At 36.9% G+C, this 26,995-nt stretch overlaps 1 protein-coding gene and 1 long non-coding RNA gene across 2 annotated transcripts in view; one reads left to right on the forward strand and one right to left on the reverse strand.

Annotated features, from left to right (window-relative positions):
- Positions 1–11,758, reverse strand: part of LOC125283090 (uncharacterized) — a 28,145-nt gene extending 16,387 nt beyond the window's left edge. Inside the window, exon 1 of the long non-coding RNA XR_007190635.2 lies at positions 11,489–11,758. This is a non-coding gene — a long non-coding RNA (uncharacterized LOC125283090). The remainder of the gene's footprint in view (positions 1–11,488) is intronic.
- LOC125283091 (UDP-glucuronosyltransferase 2B31-like) lies at positions 5,968–26,995 on the forward strand. Its single transcript, XM_048222071.2, has 6 exons — positions 5,968–6,948; positions 9,927–10,075; positions 11,584–11,715; positions 13,578–13,665; positions 21,642–21,861; positions 25,753–26,995. The coding sequence occupies exons 1-6, from the start codon at positions 6,225–6,227 to the stop codon at positions 26,030–26,032; spliced, it is 1,593 nt and encodes a 530-aa protein (XP_048078028.1). The 5' UTR covers positions 5,968–6,224; the 3' UTR covers positions 26,033–26,995.

Below are 26,995 nucleotides of genomic sequence, written 5' to 3' on the forward strand. Positions count from 1 at the left end.
TTTTATAAGTTCTTTATATATTTTGGTTACTAACCCTTTATCAGATATGTCATTTGCAAATATCTTCTACCATTTCATAAGCTGCCTTTTAGTTTTGTTGATTGTTTCCTTCATTGTACAGAAGCTTTTTATTCTGATGAAGTCCCAGTAGTTTATTTTTGCTTTTGTTTCCCTTGCCTCAGGAGACATATTTAGAAAGCTGTTGTTATGGTTGATGTCAAAGAGGTTACTGCCTGTGTTCTCCTCTAAGATTTTTATGGTTTCCGATTTCACATTTAGGTCTTTTATCCACTTTGAATTTATTTCTGTGTATGGTGTAAGAAAGTGGGCCATTTCCTTCTTTTGCATGTTGCTGTTCAGTTTTCCTAACACCATTTCTTAAAAAGAGTGCTTTACCCATTCAATATCCTTTCCTGCTTTGTTGAAGATTAATTGACCAAATAGTTGTGGTTCATTTGGTGCTTTTTATGCTGTTCCATTGATCTATGTGTCTGTTTTTGTGCCAATAACATACTGTCTTGATGACTACAGCTTTGACATATAAGTTGAAATCCAGAACTGTGGTTGCGGATACTAGAAAACAGTATGGAGGTTCCTCAAACAGTTACAAATAGAACTATAACCCAGCAATTGCACAACTAGGTATTTAACCAAAGGATATGAAACAGTGATTCAAAGGGGCACATGCACCTCAATGTTTATAGCAGCAATGTCCACAATAGCCAAAATATAGAAAGAGCCCAGAGTCCATCAACAGATGAATGGATACAGAAGAACTGGTGTATATCTACAATGGAATATTACTCAGCCATCAAAAAGAATGAAATCTTTCCATTGGCAACAAAGTGAATGGAACTAGAGGGTATTATGCTAAATGAAATAAGTCAGTCAGAGAAAGGCAAATACCACATGACTTCACTCATATGCAGAGTTTAAGAAACAGATGAATATAGGGGAAGGGAAAGAAAAACAGAATTAGATGAAAATTGAGAGGAAGGCAAACCACAAGAGATGCTGAACTCTAGGAAACAAACAGGATTCCTGGAGGGGAAGAGGGTGGGGGAAGGGATGTTTGGGTGACAGGTATTAAGGTGGGCACTTGATGTAACGAGCACTGGGTGTTTTATGCAACTGATGGACCACTAAATTCTACCTCTAAAACTAATAAAAAAAGAAAGAATACATAGCCATTTTTAGTACACTACAGCAAGAAACTTTATTAAATAAATTTATGAACTCAAGTGAAGGTCTGTCACAAGGAAACATATATTCCAAACCTGTTTCTGTAAGCAAGAATGACTACTTTGTATAAACTTTAAGTTTACTTGCCTTTACTATTAGACAATTCTATGAGCTTATAGCTAAGGTTCCTTTCAGCTTTCAGAATCAGCGTCTCTGATATCTCTCTTCTATATTCAAGTTTTCAGTTATTATATCTCTATTATGTCTTTGATTTAATCATCTGATATCTCCATTAGGAAAGAAAATTGCCTAGTTGTGGACGACTTGTCTCTGGGCATGTTTAGTATTACTCCTTCCTTCTCAATGGATTAAACATCATCTGCTAGGTAAACCTAAAATATTGGGGATTACATTAGAATTATCAATATCTGTTTTCTGATGCTAGATTCACTACTTCCCCTTGGCTTGAAAAATGAAGCAAAATGTGAGTGTCCAGTATATTTTTCATATCCAAATAATTTCTAACCATGATTCTGTGAGCACATTCCTTCAAAAACAAAAATGTATGGAGCTTCCTCTATGTTTCCTGTGTAAAGGGGAAATCAACAAATATTACTTGAGAATTTACTCTCTGCCAGGACAGGTTTTAAGTCCTTTATATTTTTAACTCATGAAAGACACAGGAATTCTTGTACAAGAAGAAATAAGGGTCAATTTAATAACAACTACATTTGGACACAGAGTGACATACAAATTCAAGAAGCTTAGTTACAGATTCCTTCACTTGATTCAAGGATTTCTGTTGGGAGTTCAGATCTTTTTGAATATATAAGTAAAAAGCCGAATCCTCAAAAGAATACCAAAAAAATTAAAATCTGATCAAGCAAAGGAGGGTTTATTTGATATAACAAGAAGGGAGACCAGCTCTTTGACAGGATTTTACTACGATTTGAGAAGGAAGTCAAGGGAAGATCATTCTAAGGTGTTGGCTCCTGGGTTGATGATCTCAAGGAAAGCTTTGAAAAGCATGAAAACTGTTGGGAATGGGCAAAGTTTATGACATAACTTTGGATTTCTGAACATAGAGAGGTGAGATCTTGAAATTTAGTCTTAGTGAGAAAGCTGTGTTTTAGTCAGTAAACTATGTTAGTTGGTCACAGTTTTTGTTTAACCAAACCTTGAGGACACGCTTGGGGCATAATATCTTTCATCAGCTTTAGAGATATGGCTATAATTCTAACATCTCCTCCCCAGTGGTCTATCAACATATACTCCCCAGCCACTAGAGCTATAAAAGCAGGTCTTATAGGAAGTGGGGTTGCACAGATCTATATGCAGCCACCCAAGACATGTTTCTGTCCATAAGTCCCCTTAATAAACCATTTATTGTCAAGCTGGGTTTGTCAGCCTTTTTACTCTGTCTTATGACTCCTCTGGCCTTTGGAGGTCATTTTGCAAATACCTCCCTTTCCCGGAACACGTGATATATTCAAAATACTGAAAGGAAAAAACCTACAATCAAGAATACTCTACCTGGAAAGGATATCATTCTGAATGGAAAAAGAGATAAAAAGTTTCCCAGAATAAAAAACACTAGGAATAAATTTAACCAAGGAGATGAACGACCTACTCAAAAATGTGAAACATTGATGAAAGAAATTAAAAATGACCCAATCATTTGATTGTGATCTTCTGTGCTCACAGACTGGAAGATGTAATATTGTTAAAATGTCCATACTACTCAAAGCAATCTACAGATTCAATGCAATCTCTATCAAAACACCAATAGCATTTTTCACAGAACCAAACTAAAATGTCTATGGAACCACAAAAGACCCCAAATAGCCAAAGCAATCTTGAGAAAGAAGAACAAAGCCAGACATATCACAATCCCACATTTCAAGATATACTACAAGCTACAGTAATCCAAACAGCACAGTATTGGCACAAAAACAGACACGCAGATAAGTGGAACAGAGTAGAGAGCTCAGATGTAAACCCACACTTATATGGTCAATTAATCTAATAGGAGGTAAGAATATACAATGGGGAAAAGACAGTCCCTTCAATTGATGGTGCTGAAAAAACTGTACAGCTACATGTAAAAGAATAAAACTGAACCACTTTCTTACACCATACACAAAAACAAACTCCAAATGGATTAAAGACATGAAATCATAAAGCTCCTAGAAGAAAACCTAGGCAGCAATTTCTCTGACATTGTTTGCAATGTCTAGCTATGTCTCCTCAACCAAGGGAAACAGAAGCAAAAATAAACTATTGGGACTACACCAAAATAAGTTTTTGCACAGGGTTGAAAACCATCAACAAAACAAAAAAGCAACTAACCGAATGGGAGAAGATAACCACAAGTGACTTATCCAATAAGGGGTTAATATCCAAAATATATAAAGAACTTACACAAACCAACACCGAAAAATGAAATAATCCAATTAAAAAATGGGCAGAGGATCTGAATAGATATTTCCCAAAGAAAACAAATAGATGAAGGGATGCCTGGCTGGCTTAGTCAGTAAATCATGTGACTCTTGACCTGAAGATCATGAGTTCAAGCCCCACACTGGGCATGGAACCTTCTTTAGAAGAAGAAGAAGAAGAAGAAAAGAAGAAGAAGAAGGAGGAGAAGGAGAAGAAGAAAAAAGGGAAGAAGAAGAAGAAGAAGAAGAAGAAGAAGAAGAAGAAGAAGAAGAAGAAGAAGAAGAGGAGGAGGAAGGAGGAGGAGGAGGAGGAGGAGGAGGAGGAGGAGAAGGAGAAGAAGAAGGAGGAGGAGGAGGAGGAGGGGGGGAGGGGGAGGAGGAGGAGGAGGAGGGGGCAGGGGGAGGAGGAGGAGCGGGGGAGGGGGAAGAGGAGGAGGAGGGGGAGGAGGAGGAGGACGAGGAGGAGGAGGAGAAGGAGGAAGAGGTGGAGAGGGATGAAAAGGCAGGGAAAGGGGAGAGGAAGAGGAGGAAAGGAGAAGGAGAAAAAGATGACGACAACAAATAGATGGCCTACAGACACACGAAAAGATGCTCAACATCACTAATTATCAGGGAAATGCAAATTAAAACCACTTGAGATATCACCTTACACCCATCAGAATGGCTAGAATTAAAAGGACAAGAAAGAAGTGTTGGCAAAGATGTGGAGAAAAAAAGAACTCTTTGCCCTGTTGGTGGTATAGCCACTATAGAAAACAGTATGGAGGTTCCTCAAAAAGGTAAAAATAGAAGCAAACTGAGGGTTGCTGGAGTGGAGGGGGGTAGGGGGGTTGGATGGGTGATGGTTGTTGGGAGATGGACATTGGGGAGGGTATGTGTGGTGATGAGTGCTGTGTATTGTGTAAAACTGATGAATCACAGACCTGTATCCATGAAACAAATAATAGATTATGTGTTAGTAAAGGAGGGCACATGAAAAAAACCCCACATATTTTGTGTATGTATTATATACTGTATTATTAGAATAAAACTAGAGAAAAAAGAAAAGAAAAACCAGTAATTCCACTATAGGGCATTTCCCCAAAGAAAACAAAAAACTGATTCAATAAGGTATATGCACTCTATGTTTACTGCAACATTATTTGCAATAGCCAGCATGTGGAAGCAACCCAATGTCCATCAATAAATGAATGGATAAAGAAGATGTAGTATATGTAGACAACGCAATATTACTCCACCATATAAATAAATGTTAACCTGCCATTGGTGATAACATGGGCAGACTGAGAGCATATTATGCTAAATGAAGTAAGTCAGAGGGAGAAAGACAAACACCATATGATTTCACTTATATGTGGAATCTAAAAAACAAAATGAATAAACAAAAGAAGAAAGACTCATAAATACAGAGAAGTGATGGTTGCTAAAAAAGAAAAAAAAGGAGGAAGAGAGGGAAAGCAAAATGGGTGAAGGGGAGTGGGAGACAGGCTTTGAGTTATGAAATGATCATCAGGAGGATAAAAGGTACAACTTAGGGAATATAGTCAAAGTTATTGTAATGGCGCTGTGTTGTGTAGTGACAAACGGAACCTACGTTTGTGGTGAGCATAACATAGCAGATAGACTTGCTGAGTCACTATGTTGTAACCTGAAACTAATGTAACGTCTGTGTCAACTATGTTTTAATAAAAAAGTAATAAAAAAAGATTTTAAAAAGTCCTCACTACAATATATATATATATGGTGATGGATGTGTTAACTAATCTTGTGGTGTAAACATTTCACAGCATAGACGTGAATCAGGTCATCATGTTGTACACCTTAAACCTGTTATATCAGTGATATCTCAATAAAGTCTGAAAACACAGTTTTAACATAAAACATTATGCTAATCAAAGGAGCCAGTCAGAAAAGACAACATGATGTATAATTTCATTTATATGAAATGCTCAGAACGGAAAATATATATGAAAAAGTAGATAAAATGGTGACTAGGGCTGACAGATGCAGAAAATGCAGTTTCATTAGAGGGCAAAGGTTTCCATCTGGGGTGATAAAAGTGCTCTAAAATTGATCATCAATGTGGTTGCACAATTCTGGGAATATACTAGGAACCACTGAATTATACACTTTAAATCTGACATTTGTATAGCATGTGAATTACATGTCAACCACTTTTTATGAACAAAACAAAACACAATCTCTTAAATCATCATATCCTAGAAATATAATTCACCTGTATAATAACTTTAATTCTTGTGTCAAGGACACTACAGACAGTGACCTCTCGCCACTGTCCCTGACACCCTTCCAAAATATATTACATAAGACATGTGACTTGCACAGCTAGGTCATTGGCTCTTAGCTAAGATGATAGAACTTATAAGCATCAAACAAATATTAAACACATTTGAATACAAATGAAATCATCTGCCTTTGGCTTTTTCCACTTGACATCCCAATGCTCTGACTGCTCATAAAATGTGTTTGCTTTGAAATATAAGAGTTACACTTTAACTTACTGATTGATTTCTCCTTGGAGATAAGTACAAGCAATGGGAGATGGAAACAGGAATTTGAAAAGAAGCACTGCATTCCACCAGGATGTCTATGAAATGGATTTCAGTTCTGCTGCTGCTACAGCTGAGCTGTTACTTCAGCTCTGGGAGTTGTGGAAAGGTGCTGGTGTGGCCCACAGAATACAGCCACTGGATCAATATAAAGACAATCCTGGATGAACTTGTCCAGAGAGGCCACGAAGTGACGGTTCTGACATCTTCAGCTTCCATTCTTGTTGATCCGAGCAAATCATCTGCTATTAAATATGAGGTTTATCCTGCACATTTACTTGGAAATGATTTCGAGGATTTTTTCAGAAAAATGCTCGACATATTGATTTATAATATACCAAGAGATACGTTTTGGGCATATTTTTCACAAATGCAAGAAATCTTCTGGGAATATTCTGACTGTATTCAAAAGTTCTGTAAAGATGTAGTTTTGAACAGGAAACTCATGACAAAACTACAAGAATCAAGGTTTGATGTCGTTCTTGCAGATACTATTGGACCCTGTGGCGAGCTGCTGGCGGAGCTACTTAAAATACCTTTAGTGTACAGTCTCCGCTTCTCTCCTGGCTATGCACTGGAAAAGCATAGTGGAGGACTTCCATTCCCTCCGTCCTACGTGCCTGTTATTTTGTCAGAATTAAGTGATCAAATGACATTCATGGAGAGAGTAAAAAATATGATATATGTGCTTTATTTTGACTTTTGGTTCCAAGCATTTAATGAGAAGAGTTGGGATCGGTTTTACAGCGAAATACTAGGTAAGTCATGTTTTTAATTGGTAGCATGAGGTTGTAATTCTTAGTGCCTTGGAAGGTGAGTTTGTATAAATACAAAGTCAGAGGAATTTGTCTTTTATAAGTGAAATGATGAAATATAAAATGATCTCTGAATCTCACAAATATTATGGAAAGACTTATATGACAGGGCCAGTTAGAACCCTGTGGTCCGTTATTTAGTACCTTACACTCCACGTAGTCAATAACCACAAATTAAAGCGCTGAGAATTTCTTGAAGCAACTACATATCTATTCTTTGTGTGTTTCTTTGTAATACTTTAAAAAAATTTTTTTTTAACTTTTTTCTGGATAAAGTGTTTTAACCTTCCTTTGTTATTTATTAAATACAGGGTGAAAATATTACTTTTGATGTGTTTTATTTTTAGAATAATTTTAAGTCACAGCATATTGAGTCAAGATTTCCTACATAACCCTTGCCCACACACGTGCATAACGTCCCCCATTACGAACATCCCCCACCAGAGTGGTACATTTGTTACAACTGATGAACCTACATTGACACATTATTATCATCCAAAGTCCATAGTTTACATTAGAGTTCACTCTTGGTGTTTTACATTCTATAGGTTTTAACAAATTTAGAATGATAAGAAAACACCACTATTATATCAGAGTAATTCCGCTGCTTTAAAAATCCTCTGCTGTGCCTATTTCCCACATATCCATTTTACTGTACTTTTTGCATTTTTAAAAAAAGGAGAGGGGCGCCTGCGTGGCTCAGTTGGTTAAGCTTCTGCCTTCAGCTTAGGTCATGATCCCAAAGTCCTATTTGTTTCGTTTTTTAAATTCCACATATGAGTGAAATAATATGGTATTTGTCTTTCTCTGACTAATTTTACTTACCATAATACCCTCTAGCTCCTTGCAAATTGCAAGATTTCATTTTCTTAAAGATTTTATTTCTTTATGTATGAGAGAGAGAGAGGGAAAGTGAATGAGAGAGAGAGGGAGAGAGAATCTGAATCATACTCCACACTGAGCGCAGAACCCCACTGGGGGCTCCATCCCATTACCACTAAATTGTGACCTGAGCCAAAACCAAGAGTTGGATGCTTAAACAACTGAGCCACCCAGGTGCCCAAAGATCTCAATCTTTTTTATGGCTGAGTAATGTTCATGGTATAAATATAGCACTTCATTTTTAGCCATTCATCAGTTCATGGACACTTAGGCTGTTTCCATAATTTTGCTATTGTAGATAATGCTGCTATAAACATTGGGGTACATGCATCCCTTTGAACAAATATTTTTGTATGCTTTCGGTAGATACCTAGTAGTGCAACTGCTGAAGCATAGGGTACTTCTATTTTTCACTTTTTGAGAAACCTCCACACTTGTTTCTTGTGGCTTTGATTTTAGCCATTCTGAAAGATGCGAGGTGATATCTCATGGTAGTTTTGATTTGCATTTCCCTGACGATGAGTCATGTTGAGCATCTTTTCCTGTGTCTGTTGGCCATCTGTAGGCCTTCGTGGGAGAAATGTCTGTTCCTATCTTCTCTCCTTTTTTTTTAATTGGATTATTTGGTTTCGGAGGATTGAGTTGTGTAAGTTTCTTATATATTTTGGATACTAACCTTTTCTCAAATGTCATTTGCAAATACCTTCTCCCATTTAGTACACTGTCTTTTGGTTTTATTGATAGTTTCCTTCATTATGCAGAGGTTTGGTTGTTTTTCTTTCTTTTTTTTTTTTTTAACTTTGATGTAGTCCCAATAGTTTATTTTTGCTTTTATTTCCCTCCCATAAAGAAGATATATATAGAAAAATGTTCCTATGGCTGATGTCAGAGATATTACTGTATGTGTTCTCTTCAAGGATTTTTATGATATCAGGTTTCACATTTCATTTTTTAATCCATTCTGAATTTATTTTTCTGTATGGTGTAAGAAAGTAGTCCAGTTTCAACTTTTGCATGTAGCTGTCCAATTTTCCCAACACCATTCATTGAAGATACTATCTTTTTTCCATTGGATATTAATTCTTCCTTTGTCAAAGATTAATTGACCATATAACTGGATTTTCTATGCTGTTGCATTGCTCTGTGTGTCTGTTTTTGGGCCGTACCATACTGTCTTGATGACTAAAGCTTTGTAGTATCACTTCAAGTCTAGAATTGTGATAGCTCCCATTTTTTTTCTTCTCAAGATTGCTTTAGCTATTTGGGGTCTTTTGTGGTCTATACAAATTTTATTGCATTAAATGTATAGATTGCTTTGGGTAGTATATACAGTTCAATATTTGTTCTTCTAATCCATGTGCACAGAATGCCTTTCCATTGCTTTGTATCCTCTTCCATTTCTTTCATCAATGTTTTATAATTTTCAGAGTATAGGTCCATCACCTCTTTGGTTAAGTTTATTCCTAGGTACTTTATTATTTTTGGTGCAATTATAAATGGGATTGTTTTCTTAATTTCTCTTTCTTCTGCATCATTATAATTATATAGAAATGTAACAGATTTCTGTACATCGATTTTGCATCCTGTGACTTTAATGAATTAACTTAAGAGTTCTAGTAGTTTTTTGGTAAGTCTTTAGGGTTTTCTACATATAGGATCATGACATCTGCAAATAGTGAAAGTATTGCTTCTTTCTTACCAATTTGGATAGCTTTTATTTCTTTTTGTTGTCTCATTGCTATAGCCAGGACTTCCAATATTATTTGGAATAAAAGTGGTAAGAGTGGATATCCTTGTCTTGCTCTTGACCTTAGGGCAAAAGCTCTCAGCTGTTCCCCATTGAGTAGGATGTGCACTATGGGTTTTCTGTATGAGGTCCTTATTTTGTTGAGGTATGTTCCCTCTAAACCAACTTTGTTGAGACTTTTTATCATGAATGGATGTGTACTTTGTCAAATGCTTTTTCTGCATATATGGAAGTGATCATATGGTTTTTATCCTTTCTCTTATGGATGTGACGTTTGGTTTTATCCCTTCAGGAAGACCCACTACATTATCTGAGTTAATGGGGAAGGCTCAAATATGGCTCATTCGAACCTACTGGGATTTTGAATTTCCTCGCCCACTCCTACCCAATTTTGAATTTGTTGGAGGACTCCACTGCAAACCTGCCAAACCCCTGCCTAAGGTAACTGATTCCTGTTTCTTGTTTTATTTGCTCTGAGGCATTTCACTAGTATTCTAGCTTAAAAAGACCATTCCTCAACAATGTTTGTGTGTCCCAACGATATCTGCAGGCAAATCCAATGTTTACTTGCTGTCACTCCAACATTTACACCATTCCTCATTTGAGATCCCAAGGTTTGATATCTTAGATATCAACATTAAAGTGTTTACTTGGCCTATAAGAACATGTGTTTTCTGCCAGACACAAAAGCTGGACAAAATCTCAGTAAGGAACATTGGGAGAACAGGGTTCTCAACCTTATAGCTGACTGACAAAATGAGCACAAAGAAAACTATCCCGTGTATATAATAAGGACCATAAATTCTGCATACTTAATAAGGACCAAATAATTTCAACCACTAATATCTGAAAAACATCCATAGTATTAAATTGCAAAAAAATAAAAAAATAAAATAAAATTGCAAAAAATTCTGTTAGTGTATGAGATGATATTCTTCATGAAAGAAAACAATAATGTAATATGTTTTAAATTGATACCTTTAAGACATAATTGAAAAACAATCATCTTTTACTGAATGATTTTATGGTCTCTTCAACATTTTGTTTGTCTGCCTTCTTATTGGTAATAAGATGAAACTAAGATCTTACTTGATGGTTAACCTAATATCAATATTAATTACAAATATGTAGTTATATATGGTAACTTTCTCAAGGTCTAAATCCTGAGGAAAAACTAGCAAAAGTTCTGTTCAGTATAACTCAAATGTCCATCAACAGATAAATACATAAACAAAATGTTTTTAGGCACAATGGAATATTAGTCATAAAATAGAAGAAAGTTCTAACACATACTCTGACGTGGAAATGTTTCAAGAGACTATGCAAAGTGAAAGGGGGCAATCACAAAAAGACAAATACTGAATGATTCCACTGATATGAGGTATGCAGGTTAGTCAAATTCATAGAAATACAAAATATAATGATGGTCACTAAAGACGGTGAAGGAGGGAATGGGGAATTGTTATATAATGGGTACAGAGCTCCAGTTTAGCGAGATGAAAAATTTCTGGTGATTGGGTACCAACAGTGTAAATATACACATTATGGAACTGCATACTCAGGAATAGTTAAATGGTAAATTTTTTGTGTATTTTATCACAATTTAAAGATAAAACTAGGCATTACTCTAATAACTCTTGATAATATTTGGTATCTATCTTTAGCTGTTTGTAGAAATTCTTTTTTTTTTTTTTTTAAGATTTCTTTATTTATTTGAGAGACAGCAGGGGGGCTGGGAGGAGAGGAGCAGAGGGAGAGGGAATACCCAGCAGATTCCCTGTTGAGTGTAGAGCCAGACACAGGGCTCAATCTCACAACCCTGACCTGAGATGAAATCAAGAGTCAGATGCTTACCTGACTGGGCCACCCAGGCACCCCTGTAGAAATTCTTTTCATAGTGTTTGCTGTGCTGTTCCTCTGTTGTGATGGAGTAAATTCTTTCTTCACAGGAAATGGAAGAGTTTGTCCAGAGCTCTGGAGAAAACGGTATTGTGGTGTTTACTCTAGGGTCGATGATCAAAACCATGCCAGAGGAAAGAGCCAATACGATTGCATCAGCCCTTGCCCAGATTCCACAAAAGGTTACATAAAGTAACTTAGTCCTATACAACTACTTAATGAGTCTATTAAACTGTGTAAAGGATCTAATTACCCTTTCCTTCATGACACGGAAACCATTATGATAGTTCTAATTGATCTCAGACATAAGCAAAATATACATGCCAAATGCTAAAGTCGTACAGAAGGTGTTTTGACGATAACTTTGGCATTAACATTGAGATCAGAAAGAAATATATTTAGTAGGTATATATTTAGCAGGGTGAGGGTAAAGTTTGCTATTATAATGTATCATGGACAGATACAGAAATCACCAAATTCTGTCCTGTCATTCACTTCTTTTCCTTACAGGATTTCCAAGGGCACTGAATATCTCATAGATGTTCTCAGAAAGGAGCTAAATTTCAAGTTGTGTTCAGTAGGAACCGATAAAAGTCTGAAAATCACCACACAGTTTACACCTGCCGGATACTCCAGGGTCCTTTTCCTTCCCCTAAATTTTGGAGATAACTCTATTCAGAATGCTGTTGAGAGAAAGGATGGTCAGGGCTCACCAAGCTATGGCTAGGTGTTCATCCAGCCTAAATGATTTAGAGAAAGAGAAAAACTGACATGACTGGTGGAGTGGGCCCTATTAAGAGTAAAAGAGTAAGATAAATGAAAAGGGGGGAGATGGGTCCATCCCTCAAGGTGACGCTGTGCTTAGTAATATGTGGTTCCAAAAGGACTTTAACTTATCAGAATAATAACTCTTCCTGATTAAGGAAGGAAATGGAAATATATTAACGAGTCAACCAGAAACAAGCCTAGCATGGGAAAGTTTTAGATGCCTCTTTCTACATGAAACAGAGAAGTAAAATATTTTCAATATATACATAACACCTACAGTATTTTGGTTTTTGTCAACTACTTTTTAGTTTACTGATATAGTTTCTCCTTATGCTAATGTTTGCTTAATATCCAAAGTTACTTGAACATTCACATAACAAATATATGTTAACCAAAGTAAACTATTATCCAGTTTGAGGATTGCTGGAGAATTCTAAAATCAATCTATTTTGGTACTGGGAATGAATTGTTTCGGTATAGATTGCATATTAATCCATGTTGTCAATGCTTCGTAGTCCATCATTGATGTGTTAACAATCAGTTAAATAAAATTGTGCATCATCACAGTTTTGGATATTTTTCAACAGCTACACTGTTATTTCTGAAGTGCCAACAGGCTCTTTGTAACATTTAAGGAACTTCCAAACCAAGAAATAGTAATAATAATCTGGATTCATGTAAATATGAAATTATTTATATTAATAAATTGCTAATAAGAATTATGTATTTTGCACAAGTAGCAGATGGCATATTTAGCTTTTTGTACATCAAAAGATGTAAAACTCTAATAAAATAACTCATGGAACAAGTGGATATAAGTGAACTCCCTTCTGTAACACATAAAAAGAAATAAATAGGTTAATATTACATTGGAAGATGAAAGTAATTATAATAGATAAAACAAAACACATGTGTAGATCTTAGTAATTTCCCACTGGTTTGAGGTAGAATTATAATAACTGCCTAAAAATTTCTTAAATACTTGAATTTGTCACTGATACTCTCATTTGTCTAATCTCCATGTGATTACATTACATTACATTACATAATCTCCATCATGATTATGTAAATTCATACTTGATTGAATATAAAAAGAAGTAACAAAATGTGGGTATTTTATTATACCAGTGTTTTAGTAGCCTCATTTTTAATATATTTTGTCCTCATCATCACTCAGCTAAAGGGGTCTCACTAGATTATCTCTTAATTTCCTTAAAATTCTATCATGCTAGAACTTCAAAGTTCAACTCATGAAATAAGGTATTGTCTTTACCAGGTTCTATGGAGATTTGATGGCAAGAAACCAGACACCTTAGGGCCAAATACTCAGCTGTATAAATGGATCCCCCAGAATGACCTTCTTGGTAAGAATCTGGAAGACACTGAATTGAAAGTAATTCTAAACAAAATGATAAGAGTTCCCAAGGGGCGAATTGATTGAATATTTATCACTGAAAAACTCAAAAACAAAACTTAACTTCCCTTACATTTATTTTGCAGTCTTCAGGGGGAAAAGATAAGATACAGCATGTTATTATACACGGTCACATTCCTTATGGCCAGAATCAAAGTATCTTTATTTTAGGTGTAATTTCTTCTCAAAAGTAATTTTTTTTTATTTTTTAAATGAAATTCAAATAGCCAACATGTAGTACATCATCAGTTTCAGACGGAGCATTCAATATAACAATGCTTATCAAATCACATGCCCTCCTTAATGCCCACAACCCAGTTACCCCAGCCCCCATCCACCTCCCCTCCACAACCCTCAGTTTGTTCCCCATAATTTAGAGTCTCTCGTGCTTTGGCTCCCTCTCTGATTTCTTTCCATCTGTTTTCTCTCCCTTCCCTGGGATCCTCTGTGCTATTTCTTATGTTCCACATATGAGTGAAACCGTATGATAATTGTCTTTCTCTGATTGACTTCTTGCATTCAGCATAATATCCTCCAGTTCCATCCATGTCAGTGTAAATGGGAAGTATTCATCCTTTCTGATGGCTGAATAATATTCCATTGCATATATATACCACTTCTTCTTTATCTAGTCATCTGTCCATGGATATCTTAACTCTTTCCATAGTTTGGCTATTGTGGACATTGTTGCTATAAATATTGGAGTGCAGGTGCCCTTTCAGATCACTACATTTATATCTTTGGGATAAATACTTAGTAGTGCAATTGCTAGGTCATAGGGGAGCTCTATTTTCAACTTGTTGAGGATCCTCAAACTTTTTTTCCAGAGTGGCTGCACCGGCTTGCATTCCCACCAACAGTGTAAGAGGGTTCCCCTTTCTCCACATCCTTGCCAACATTTGTTGTTCCCTGTCTTATTAATTTTAGCCACTCTGACTGGTGTGGGGTGGTATCTTATTGTGGTTTGCGTTTGTATTTCCCTGATGTCAAGGGATGTTGAGCATTTTATCATGTGTCTGTTGGCCATTTGCATGTCTTCTTTGGAGAAATGTCTGTTCATGTCTTCTGCCCATTTCTTGACTGAATTATTTGTTTTTTTTGGGGGGGGGTGTTGAGATTGATAAATTCTTTATAGATCTGGATACTAGCCCTCTATCTGATATGTCATTTGCAAATATCTTCTCCCATTCCCTAGGCTGCCTTTTAGTTTTGTTGACTGTTTCCTTTGCTGTGCAGAATCCTTTGGTCTGGAGGAAGTACCAAGAGGGCATTTTTGCTTTGTTTCCCTTGCCTTTGGAGACATGTCTAGCAAGAAGTTGCTGTGGCCTAGGTTGAAGAGGTTGCTGCCTTTGTTCTCCTCTAGGATTTTGATGGATTCCTATCTCACAATTAGGCCTTTCATCCATTTTGAGTTTATCTTTGTGTATGGTGTAAGGAAATAGTCCAGTTTCATTCTTCTACATGTGGCTGTCCAATTTTCCCAGCACCATTTATGAAAGAGGCTGTCCTTTTTGCATTGGATATTCTTTCCTGCTTTGTGGAAGATTAGCTGATCATAGAGTCGAGGGTCCATTTCTGTGTTCTCTATTCTGTTCCACTGATCTATGTATCTGTTTTTGTGCCAGTACCACACTGTTTTGATGATTACAGCTTTGCAGTATAGCTTGAAGTCTGGCATTATGATGCCCCCAGCTTTGGTTTTCTTTTTCAACATCCCTTTGGCTATTCGGGGTCCTTTCTGGTTCCATACAAATTTTAGGATTATTTGTTCAAGTTCTATGAAAAATGTTGATGTTATTTTGATAAGGATTGCACTGAATGTGTAGTTTGCTCTGGGTACCATAGACATTTTACCTACATTTATTATTCCAATCGATGAGCATGGAATATTTTTTTTCCATTTCATTGTGTCTTCCTCAATTACTTTCATAAGTCTTTTGTAATTTTTAGAATACAGATCCTTTACCTCTTTGGTTAGGTTTATTCCTAGGTATCTTATGGTTCTTGCTACAATTGTAAATGGAATTGACTCCTTAATTTCTCTTTCTTCTATCTCATTGATTCTGTCTCTCACTGATTACTGTGCATTGATTTTATATCCTGCCATGTTGCTAAATTCCTGTATGAGTTCTAACAATTTTGGGGTGGAGTCTTTCGAGTTTTCCACATAAAGTATTATGTCAACTTTGAAGAGAGAGAGTTTGACTTCTTCTTTGTCAATTTGAATGCCTTTTATTTCTTTTCATTGTCTGATTGGTGAGACTAGGACTTCTATTACTATATTGAACAAAAATGATGAGAGGGAGCATCCCCATCATGTATCTGACCTTAGAAGAAAAGCTCTCAGTTTTTCCCCATTGAGAATGATATTCAGTGTGGGCTTTTCATAGATGGCTTTTATGATATTGTGGTATGTTCCCTCTATCCCTACACCGTGGAGAGATTTAATCGAGAAAAATACTGTATTTTCTCAAATGCTTTTTCTGCATCAATTGAGAAGATCATTTATGGTTCTTGTCCTTTCTTTTATTAATGTGATGTATCACATTGATTGATTTGTGGATGTTGAACCAACTTTACAGCCCAGGAATAAATGCCACTTGGTCTTGGTGATTAATCCTTTTAATGCACTGTTGGATCCTATTGACTAGTATCTTGGGGAGAATTTTGCACCCATGTTCATCAGGGATATTGGTCTATAATTCTCCTTTTGGTGGGGTCTTTTTCTGGTTTGGGGATCAAGGTAATGCTGGCCTCACAGAATGAATTTGGAAGTTTTCCTTCCATTTCTACTTTTTGGAACAGCTTCAGAAGAATAGGTATTAGTTCTTCTTTAAATGTTTGGTAGGATTCTCTCGGGAAGCCATCTGGCCCTGGACTCTTATATGTAGGGAGGTTTGTGATTACTACTTCAATTTCCTTGCTGGCTATGGGTCTGTTCAGATTTTTTATTTCTTCCTGTTTCAGTTTAGGTAGTTTATAAGTTTCCAGGAGTACATTCATTTCTTCCAGATTGCCTAACTTGTTGCCATACATGTGCTCATAACATGTTCTTAAATTCTTTGTATTTCCTTGGTGTTGGTCATAATCTCTCCTCTTTTATTCGTGATTTTATTAATTTGGGTCCTTTCTGTTTTCTTTTTGGTAAGTCTGGCAAGTGTTTATCAATCTAATTAATTCTTTGAAAGAACAAGCTTTTAGTTTCATTGATCTGCTCTACTCTTATGGCATCTATTTCATTGAGGTGTGCTCTAATCTTTATTATTTTTCTTCTCCTGCTTGGTTTGAACTTTATTTGCTGTTCTTTTTCCAGTTCCTTTAGGTGTAAGGTTAGCTCGTGTATTTGAGACTTTTCTAATTTTTTTTTAAAGAACTCTTGCATTGCTATGTACTTCCCTCTTAGGACTGCCTTTGCTGCATCCCAAAGGTTTTGAACTGTTGTGTTTTCATTTTCATTTGTTTCCTTGAAATTTTTTAATTCCTCTTTAATTTCCTGGTTGGCCCAGTCATCCTCTAGTAGGATGTTCTTTTATTTCCAAGTGTTTGAGTTCCTTCCAAATATCTTCTTGTAATTGAGTTCAAGTTCAAAAATTATGGTCTCAAAATATGCAGGGGATAATCCCATTCTTTTGGTATGGGTTGAAACCCAATTTGTGACTATGTGATCTATTCTGGAGAATGTTCCAGATACACTCGAGAAGAATGTGTATTCTGTTGCTTTAGGATGGAGTGCTCTATATATCTCTGTGAAATTCATCTGCTCCAGTGTGTCATTTAATGCCCTTGTTTCCTTGCACTCTTCTGCTTCAATGATCTGTCCATTGCAGTGAGTGGGGTATTGAGGTCCCCTACTATCATTGTGTTATCATCAGTGTGTTTCCTTAATTTGGTTATTAATTTGTTTATAAAATTGGCTGCTCCCAAGTTAGAAGCATAAATATTTCTAACTGTTACATCTTCTTACTGGATAGACCCTTTAATTATGATATAGCGTCCCTTTTCATCCCTTACGACAGTCTTTGGGTTAAAATCGAATTTGTCTGATATAACGTTTGCCACCCCCAGCTGATGCCCATTAGCATGATAAATGGTTTTCCACCCCCTCACTTTCAATCTGGAGGTGCCTTTGGGTCTAAAATGTGTCTCTTGCAGACAGCATATTGTTGGATCTTGCTTTTTTATGCAATCTGATACCCTGTGTCCTTTGATTAGGGCTTTAGCCCATTTACATTCAGAATAACTACTGAAAGGTATGAGTTTAGTGCTATTGTATTAACCTGTAAAGTTACCGTTTCTGTAGATTGTCTCTGTTCCTTTCTGGTCTGTGTTACTTTTGGACTCTCTCTTCACTTAAATGATTCCCTTTAATTGTACTTGCAGGGCTGGTTTAGTGATCACAAAATCTTTTAGTTTCTGTTTGTCCTGGAAGCTTTTTATCTCTCCTTCTATTTTGAGTGAGAGCCTTGCGGGATAAAGTACTCTTGGTTGCATATTTTTCTCATTTAGCACCCTGAATGTATCATGTCAATTCTTTCTGGCTTGCCAGGTCTCTGTGGATTGGTCTGCTGTGAGTATAATGTTTCTACCCTTGTAGGTTACAGAATTTTTGTCACAAGCTGCTTTCAGGATTTTCTCTTTTTTGCCAAGATTTTCAAGTTTCATTTTTAGATGTTGAGGAGGTGACCTATTTTTATTGATTTTGAGGGGGGTTCTCTGTGCCTCCTGGACTTGCATGCCTGTTTCCTTCCCCAGACTAGGCATCTTCTCAGCTATGATTTGCTCAAATATACCTCATGGCCCTCTTTTTCTCTTCTTCTGAGACCCCAATAATTCTATTATTGTTTTGCTTTATGGTAGCACTGATTTCTCAAAGCCTCCCCTCATGGTCCATTAGCTGTTTTTCTTGCTTTTCTCTGGCTGCCTTCCTTTCCATCATCTTGTCTTCTATATCATTGACTCTCTTCTGCCTCATTTACCCTGCTGTAAGAGCATCCATTTTTTTTTTAAGATTTTATTTATTTATCTGACAGAGAGAGACAGCCAGCGAGAGATGGAACACAAGCAGGGGGAGTGGGAGAGGAAGAAGCAGGCACCCAGCGGAAGAGCCTGACGTGGGGCTCGATCCCAGAATGCTGGGATCACGCCCTGAGCCGAAGGCAGACGCTTAACGACTGCGCCACCCAGGTGCCCCAAGAGCATCCATTTTTACTGCACCTCAGTTAAAGCATCTTTAATTTTGGCTTGATTAGATTTTATTTCTGCACTAAGAGATTCTCTAGTGTGTTTTAGGCTTTTTTCCAGCCCACTTAGTAACTTTATAATCATTATTCTGAATTCCAGCTCTGACATTTTACTTATATCCATATTGATTAGATCTGTGGCAGATAGTATTACCTCTGGTTCTTTCTTTTGTTGTGATTTCCTCCTTGTAGTCATTTTGCCCAGAGAAAAATGGATGAATAAGATAACAAAATAAAAAATATCAACCATGACCCAAACAAAATACACACTAGACAAATGCAAAGAGATCAGAAATGAAAAAAAGAAAAAAAACAGAAAAAAAAGGGGGGAGAGAGATTGCAATCTCCCAGGTGGACAAGCCACGGTGATCTACTTGGTTCTGGGTGTATTTTGGTCAGTTTGTTAGAAGACACTAAATCCCAAAATTGTAAAGAAAGCAAAACTTATGTAAATACACAAATAAAATTCAAACAGTGAAAGGAAGCCAAAAACGAAGAATATATCTATAAAATATAAATTTAAAAATGAAAGTTAAAAAAAAAAATACTTAAAAACAAAGAGTTGAGGGGCACCTGGGTGGCACAGCAGTTAAGCGTCTGCCTTCTGCTCAGGGCGTGATCCCGGCGTTATGGGATCGAGCCCCACATCAGGCTCCTCTGCTATGAGCCTGCTTCTTCCTCTCCCACTCCCCCTGCTTGTGTTCCCTCTCTCGCTGGCTGTCTCTGTCTCTGTGGAATAAATAAATAAAATCTTTAAAAAAAAAAAAAAGAGTTGCTAAAATTAGAAACCAATTGGGGTGCCTGGGTGGCTCAGTGAGTTAAGTGACTGCCTTTGCCTCAGGTCATGACCTCCAGGTTCTAGGGTCCACCTTGCATTTGGCCACTTCCTCTGCAGGCAGTCTGTTTCTCTCTCTCTCCCTCTGCTCCTTTCCCATGCTCGTTCTATCTCTCTCTTTCAAATAAGTAAATAAAAATCTTAAAAAAATAAAATAAAATTAGAAACTACTTGAAAAGGAAAAAAAGAAAAAAGAAAAGGAAAATTCAAAACTGAAAGATAAATGAATCTTGAGAAAAAACTCGAATTCTATGTACTATTTTCCCCTAGCGCTGGAGTTTCGTAGTCCTGTGTGCTCCACAAACTTGGTGTTCCCCTGTTGTTTCAGCTGGTCTTCTGGGCGAGGGGCCTGCTTCACTGATTCTCAGGTGTCTTTGCCCAGGCACATTTGTACCACCCCTTGCCAGGGGGCCTGGATCAGTATAAGCTGATTCTGATTGTTCTCTGTGGCTTTTGTTCCCTGAAAGCCCTCTGTGCCTCTTTAGAGGAAGAAAATAAAAATGGCTGCAACCCAATTTCCAGCTCTAGAACTGAAAGATGGTAGCCCCCTCTCTTCAGTAAACCCTCAGGGATAAGCAGTCTTCACCTCTGTGTGTGCCAAACTCTGCAGACTCTCGCGGGGTGTGCCCACACTGATCCTCCCTGGGAAGGTGGAGGGTCACCACGTTTCTGCCCTTTACAGGACCCACATACACATACATGGACCTGCACCCTCCTACACAGCCCGTCCAGAGGAAACGTGGAGGGTCACCATGTTTCTGCCCTTTGGAGGGCTGCCACAGAGAGAGCGGTCACCCAATCATGCTGCCGTTGGCAGTTTATGGTGAACCGAGCGAGAGTCCCTGCCCGGTCTCACTGAACATAAGCAGTTTCCCTGCTCCAATGCTTGGAAATACTGCTGGCTCAGGAACTCCCGTTCTGTGATGGCAGGGATCCTGACACCATGCAATCCCACCTAGGATTCTGCCCCACTTCACCACCTGAGCACCTTTCAGGCAGGGTTCTGATTTTGCACTCTGGGACTACATTACTTTTCAGTAGCCGGCTTAGGGAGGCTCCCTTCCCCCGCCATTTATCTTCTGGATATACCCTCAGATTTTTTTCTCTGCACCTTCTACCTTGCAAAAAGTGGTCACTTTTCTATTTATAGAATTCAGGGAATTCTTTTCTTACATCTGTGGTTGAATTCATAAGTGTTCAGAATCATTTGATAGTTCTCTAGCTAAATTCAGGGACAAGATGAAATGGGGTCCCCTACTCTTCCACCATCTTGCCTCCCCCGATAATTTTTCAACAATTACCTGGATCATCACTCTGTCTCCTAGTTCTCTCAACCTACTCCTATCCTTTCTCATTCTGCATGGGTATTCAGTGCCACTGAAAAATAACGGCCCCTCTTTAATTACCAGCGACTCTACATGTTCTCTAGGAAAACACCACAATCTTGTTCATGAAGTCATCACACACTTCATGATAAAGTGCAGTCTTTCCTTCCCCTGATTTGAACCACCACCATCACTCCTACATGTTAAACTCGGTGACTTTACCATGTAAGAGAATATGTTCTAATATGCCACCTCCTTTTTTCTTTTTTTGAACATGCTATTCTTTATCCAGAATGTTCTCTTTCAATTTGTCTGTCCAGCCATCTTGTATTCATTTTTCAAGTTACAAGTACCACACCAATCTTCATTTACCTCTCCAGCAGATTTATGTGCCTCTTGCTCTGAGATCTGAAAGCCATTTTGATGCTGTTTCACGTGTATAATAATATATGCCTTATGTTGCCCAACTCTCGTTTTAGTTCTAAGACTTATGATTAATAACATGCTGAGATTCATCCAATCCTAGGTCATCCAAAAACCAAAGCCTTCATAACTCATGGTGGAGCCAATGGCATCTATGAGGCGATCTATCACGGGATCCCCATGGTGGGCATTCCTTTGTTTGCGGATCAACCTGATAACATTGCTCACATGAAGGCCAAGGGAGCAGCTGTCAGTCTGGATTTCCACACGATGTCTAGTACAGATTTGCTCAATGCTTTGAGGATGGTCATTAATGACACTTCGTGAGTATTATAATTTTTTTCATTAATAGTATTGATAGATAAGTTCTGTCCACGGTGACTATGAGTTTCATCCTATATTTAAGAGGCCAATTTTGAAATTTTAGTATGATTTAACTGATCTTAAAACTACTTTCATTTTCAACCATTTATTTCAAAGTTGCATTTTAACCCCATTGATTTAATGGGGAACCAATTACTGCAACAAATTTCTACATGAATAAATGCAAAAGTTATGTAGGTAATTATAAGAACACATTTTTTAAAATATGATAGAATCCATAGAATTAAAGAGTGAAGAATTTTTGGTTATGTAAAAGAAGTTTCAATTCAGTACCAAAAATTTCCAAAACTATAAGTCTCCTTTTGCTCAAAAATTAATTTTTATTCTTATTTTAATATATTTATAATATGTAATTTATGTACCACAAAATTTAAAGTATAAAAATCAAATATATGTATTATGTTACGGAATTATGAAACCATCATTATAATCTAAGTTTGGGACATTTGCGTTAGACCAAAAAGGAATCACATATGACTTAGAAGTCATTTCCCATTCCTCTTGCCTTCAGTAAACATTAATATACTTTCTGTCTCTACAAACTGCTGTATCCTGGATATTTCATACAAATGGAATCGTACAGTTTATGGTCTTTTGCGTGTAGTTTCTTTCACTTGGCATGTTTTTGAATATCATTCATGTAGTAGTTTTGTATTGCTGAATAATATTCTATGATATGGAAATGATACAATCTATTTATCCATTTATCAATTCATGAACCTTTTGGTTTTTTCCACATTTAGGAATTATACATATTGCTACACATGTAATCGTGTGAACAAAATTTTTCCTTTCTTTTGGGTAGACATCAAGGAGTAGAATTGCTGGTCATATGTTAACTCTGTGAGGAACTGCCAAATTGATGTCCAAATGAGATGCACCATTTTACATTTCCACCAGCCCAGTATGGGAGATCCAAGTTATCCACATCATTACCAACACTTGTTATCATCTGTTTTATTACAGACATCCTAGTGGGTGTGAAGTGGTCTCTCCTTGTGGTCTTGATTTGCATTTCCCTTACAGCCAAAGTTCTTAAGTATCTTTTCATATACTAGTTGCCATTCATATAGCCTCTTTAGGGAAATGTCTATTCCAATTCTTTGATACTTTTAAATTTGATTATTTGTCTCACCTTATTAAAGAATTTGTTATGTGTTATGGATACAATACATTATCAGATATATGATTTATAAATATTTTCTTTCTTTGATTTTTCTCTTTCTTGATTTTGTCCTTTGAAGATAAAACTTTTTAAATATGATAAGATAAATAGTGAAGTTTTCTACATTACAGAGGAAAACAACGCAAGGGAATTTGTAGTGCCTAGCACAGCACCCATGAATTCAGTATCTATTACTACTATCAGTATTAACATTACAGTACGAGGGGATCATCGAAGAAATACCAAAAAAAGTATTACAGAGAAGAAAATAGTAGAACAATCAAATAATAAAAATACTTAAAAATAGTCACGAAAGAAAAAGAAATATATGGCAGGTTGTACAAATAGCAAAGAAAATAGAGTAAGACAGTAGATGAAAATACAACTATGCCACTACTTCCATTGAAGCTAAACAGACTAATTTAAAGACAAAGATTGTCAGAATGCATTTTAGAAACTACATACTGTTCATGAGACATGTTCACATAGAAGTGTACAAGAAGAGAGTCAGTACAAAGGTAGGAAAGGATCTATTTTAGCAGTAACCATTTAGAAAGATGTTGTACCTGTGCTAATATCAGACACAGCAGTCCAGAATCACTACCAAAAATAAAGATATGTCTTTCATAATGATAAATAGATTGACCTTTCAAAACAATACAAATTACTAATTGGTGACACCTACTATTAAAACATCAAAATGCAGCAGAAGAGGACAAAGGAACAAACACACCCAAATCTATAGTCATAACATTGTTTTTAAACAACTTTCTCAGTAACGGAAAAAGAAGACAGACAGAGAGAAAGAAAGGAATGAAGGAAAGGAGGGAGGGAGTGAGGAGGAAAGGAAAGGAAAGGAAAGGAAAGGAAAGGAAAGGAAAGGAAGGAAGAAAAAGAAAGAAAGAAAGAAAGAAAGAAAGAAAGAAAGAAAGAAAGAAAGAAAGAAAAAAAGAAAGAAAGAAAGAAAGAAAGAAAGAAAGAAAGAAAGAAAGAAAGAAAGAAAGAAAGAAACACCTAAATGTTCTGAAGGACACAATTTAAAAATATAACCTGCCTGACATACATATACATCATTCTATATAAAACAACAGAGAATACACATTTTTCAGGAATGGAATAGATACTGGAATTAACCCTACGCTGGGCCAGAAACCAAGAGTAAATATGAAAAATATAAATTGTCAAGAGTATATTGTCCAGCCTACTGGAATTCACTTAGAAATTGTCAAAAAGAAAGATAACTGAAACATCTCTAAATTTTGGAAATTAAGCAATATACTTCTACATAATTCAGTCAATAATGAAATCATAATCATAAATACTCCTTCTTCTCAGCAATTCCACTTCTATAATATATACAAACAAAACTGTATAAATATGTAAATCAAAAGAAATACACAAGATTTTTATGACAGCATTAGTGGTAATGGCCAAAAAATTGTTAACACAAATGTCCACTGCTTGTTAAATGAAGAAATAATCTGTGGTATTGCCAAACAATGGACTACTATACAGTGATAGCATTAACCAACAACTGTGATACAAAAGACAAAAGGAAATGAGTGCTACCTTATTATTCCAATATATAAATAATAAAAGCTAATCTATGATGACTAAAAGGCTCGGGGAAGATGGGGTGCTTCCGGGTAGCTTGTGATACTCTATATAAATATCTTAGTAGTAGGTATATTATTACATCCACTTCACAATAATATTCTAGCTAATTTTGAATTTATGAGCTATTCAGTTAAGATTAAGTGAATTTTTCATACGTAATAAATGTTATATGGAAAATATAACATGTTTTCAAATTCTAGGTTTCAAATAGCAACACACACACACACACACACACACACACACACACACAACAAATGTCTGACGATGCTTTGATAGTGTGGCCCAGAAGCCTTTCTGAGCTGGGACATCCATCAAGAGGTAGAAGCAGCCTTGGAGAGTTGCAGGGAAGAGTGTCCAGCAGAGAGACAGAAGGGACAGAAAGTACAAAGGTGCTGAGGTGAGGACCCGTATGGCAACTTCAGGGAACTGCTAGCAGGTCTCTGTGCCTACAACAGTGTACATGGGACAAAGTGACAGGAGAAGAGGTTGCCAGTGGTCTGTATCTGTAAGATCCTATAGTCCACAATGCATAGTTGGATTTTATTCTAAACGTAATGAGAAGCCAGATGGAAATTTTGAGCAGGGAAGCGTCATGATCTGATATCTGTTTCAAAAGTCACAGTGGCTACATGATGGAAAATAAAGAGTAGAGGGTAGAGGAGTGAAGACAAGGGACCAGTGAGGTGGCATTTTACTCACCATGACACAATTCCCTTTACCGCTTCACGAGGATCATTCTGTAGTTGCACTCCCACCATCTCATTTAGAGCTGTCACAATGGCCCATATCATTTTCTCTGTTAGAAAAGATTAAACTATCCTAACTTAACTTCCACTTTCACTTTTTAAAATATTCATTGATGGGAAACTTCCAATTTAAAAGCCAAATCTCCTAAGAGGACCGAAACAAAAAACATAGCACTTCTATAATTCTATGACATTTATCTTGAATCATTTGTATGACACTTTTCAAAAACCTTTCATGGGAATCACAGGATTAGGCAAACTAGCTTCCTTTCAATGTCACTGTCTTTATGTTTCTCCTTTAGATACAAAGAGAATGCCATGACATTATCAAGAATCCACCACGATCAGCCTATAAAGCCCTTGGATCGAGCAGTCTTCTGGATCGAGTTTGTCATGCGCCACAAAGGAGCCAAACACCTCAGGCCAGCCTCCCATGACCTCACCTGGTTCCAGTACCACTCTTTGGATGTGATTGGGTTCCTGCTGGCCTGTGTGGCAACTGCTGTATTTGTCACCACCCAATGTTGTCTCTTTTGTTACCGGAAGTGTGCAAAAAGAGGGAAGAAGGAAAAAAAGGAGTAGTTGTATCTGGGGCCTCAAGCGGGTATGCCTCAGAGATGGGACTCCTCCAGTTTATTCCAGCAAGAAGTTGTGATGTAATATCAGACACAGCAGTCCAGAATTACTACCAAAAATAAAGATATGTCTTTCATAATGATAAATAGATTGAAGTTGTTCCAGCAAGAAGTTGTGACGTAAGGTTCCCTTCCTCCTCTGACAAAATGACTTTTCACAACTTAGCTTCTCAGATCAAACTCTGCTCTCAAGGGTTTACTGCCTGTTTGAGAGTTAGAAATATGTCATGCCAACAGAAAAACTGGCAATAATTAAATAAAATGAAAAGCAAACCGTATGGGTATTTATTGAAACTTATTATTCCAAATCAAAAGTCATCCCCCTCCAAAAATTATTGAGCTTAACTGTATTTCAAACATTGGGCATGGACACAAGAACATTAAGAAGGCTAGTCACAATATCACTATTATTGTGCAAATATATTTTAACTTAATTTTGGTGCAGAATTTTGTAGTTTTGTGCTGTGCTAGCGAAACTACAGATAGTTGAAATTGTATAAAATGATTTACCCATCCATTTTGTTTTGGGAGACCACTAATTCTCCACAGTAAGATCCAGCCTCAGCCTCACTCCTTATCTAAGGACATGGCAAGTTGTTGGCCTTCATCCACTTGTCACTTTCCCGCGGAATGTATGTGAATTTAGAAATATAACAGCTACCTGTTTCCTATGATAAAACTGAGCTATTGGGGCACCTGGGTGGCTCAGGTGCCTAAGCTCTGACTCTTGGTTTCAGCAAAGGTCATGATCTCAGGGCTGTGGGATGGAGCCCTGAGTTGGGCTCTGGGCTCAGCATAGAATCTGCTGGAAGTTATCTCCCTCTCCCTCCCCTCCCCTTCTGCTCCTCCCCCTGCTCATGGGCATGCTCTCTCTCTAAAATCAATTAATAAAATCTTTTAAAAACCCTGA

This window comes from Ursus arctos, unplaced genomic scaffold (genome assembly GCF_023065955.2).
Source record: "Ursus arctos isolate Adak ecotype North America unplaced genomic scaffold, UrsArc2.0 scaffold_70, whole genome shotgun sequence".
Taxonomy (NCBI): domain Eukaryota; kingdom Metazoa; phylum Chordata; class Mammalia; order Carnivora; family Ursidae; genus Ursus; species Ursus arctos.

Bases quoted from the DNA above. Each gene is read 5' to 3' on its own strand.
- LOC125283091 (XM_048222071.2), top strand. From the start codon at position 6,225: ATGTCTATGAAATGGATTTCAGTTCTGCTGCTGCTACAGCTGAGCTGT. The intron at 10,076-11,583 runs GTAACTGATTCC...CTTTCTTCACAG, and splicing joins CTGCCAAACCCCTGCCTAAG to GAAATGGAAGAGTTTGTCCA. The intron at 21,862-25,752 runs GTGAGTATTATA...TTTCTCCTTTAG, and splicing joins ATGGTCATTAATGACACTTC to ATACAAAGAGAATGCCATGA.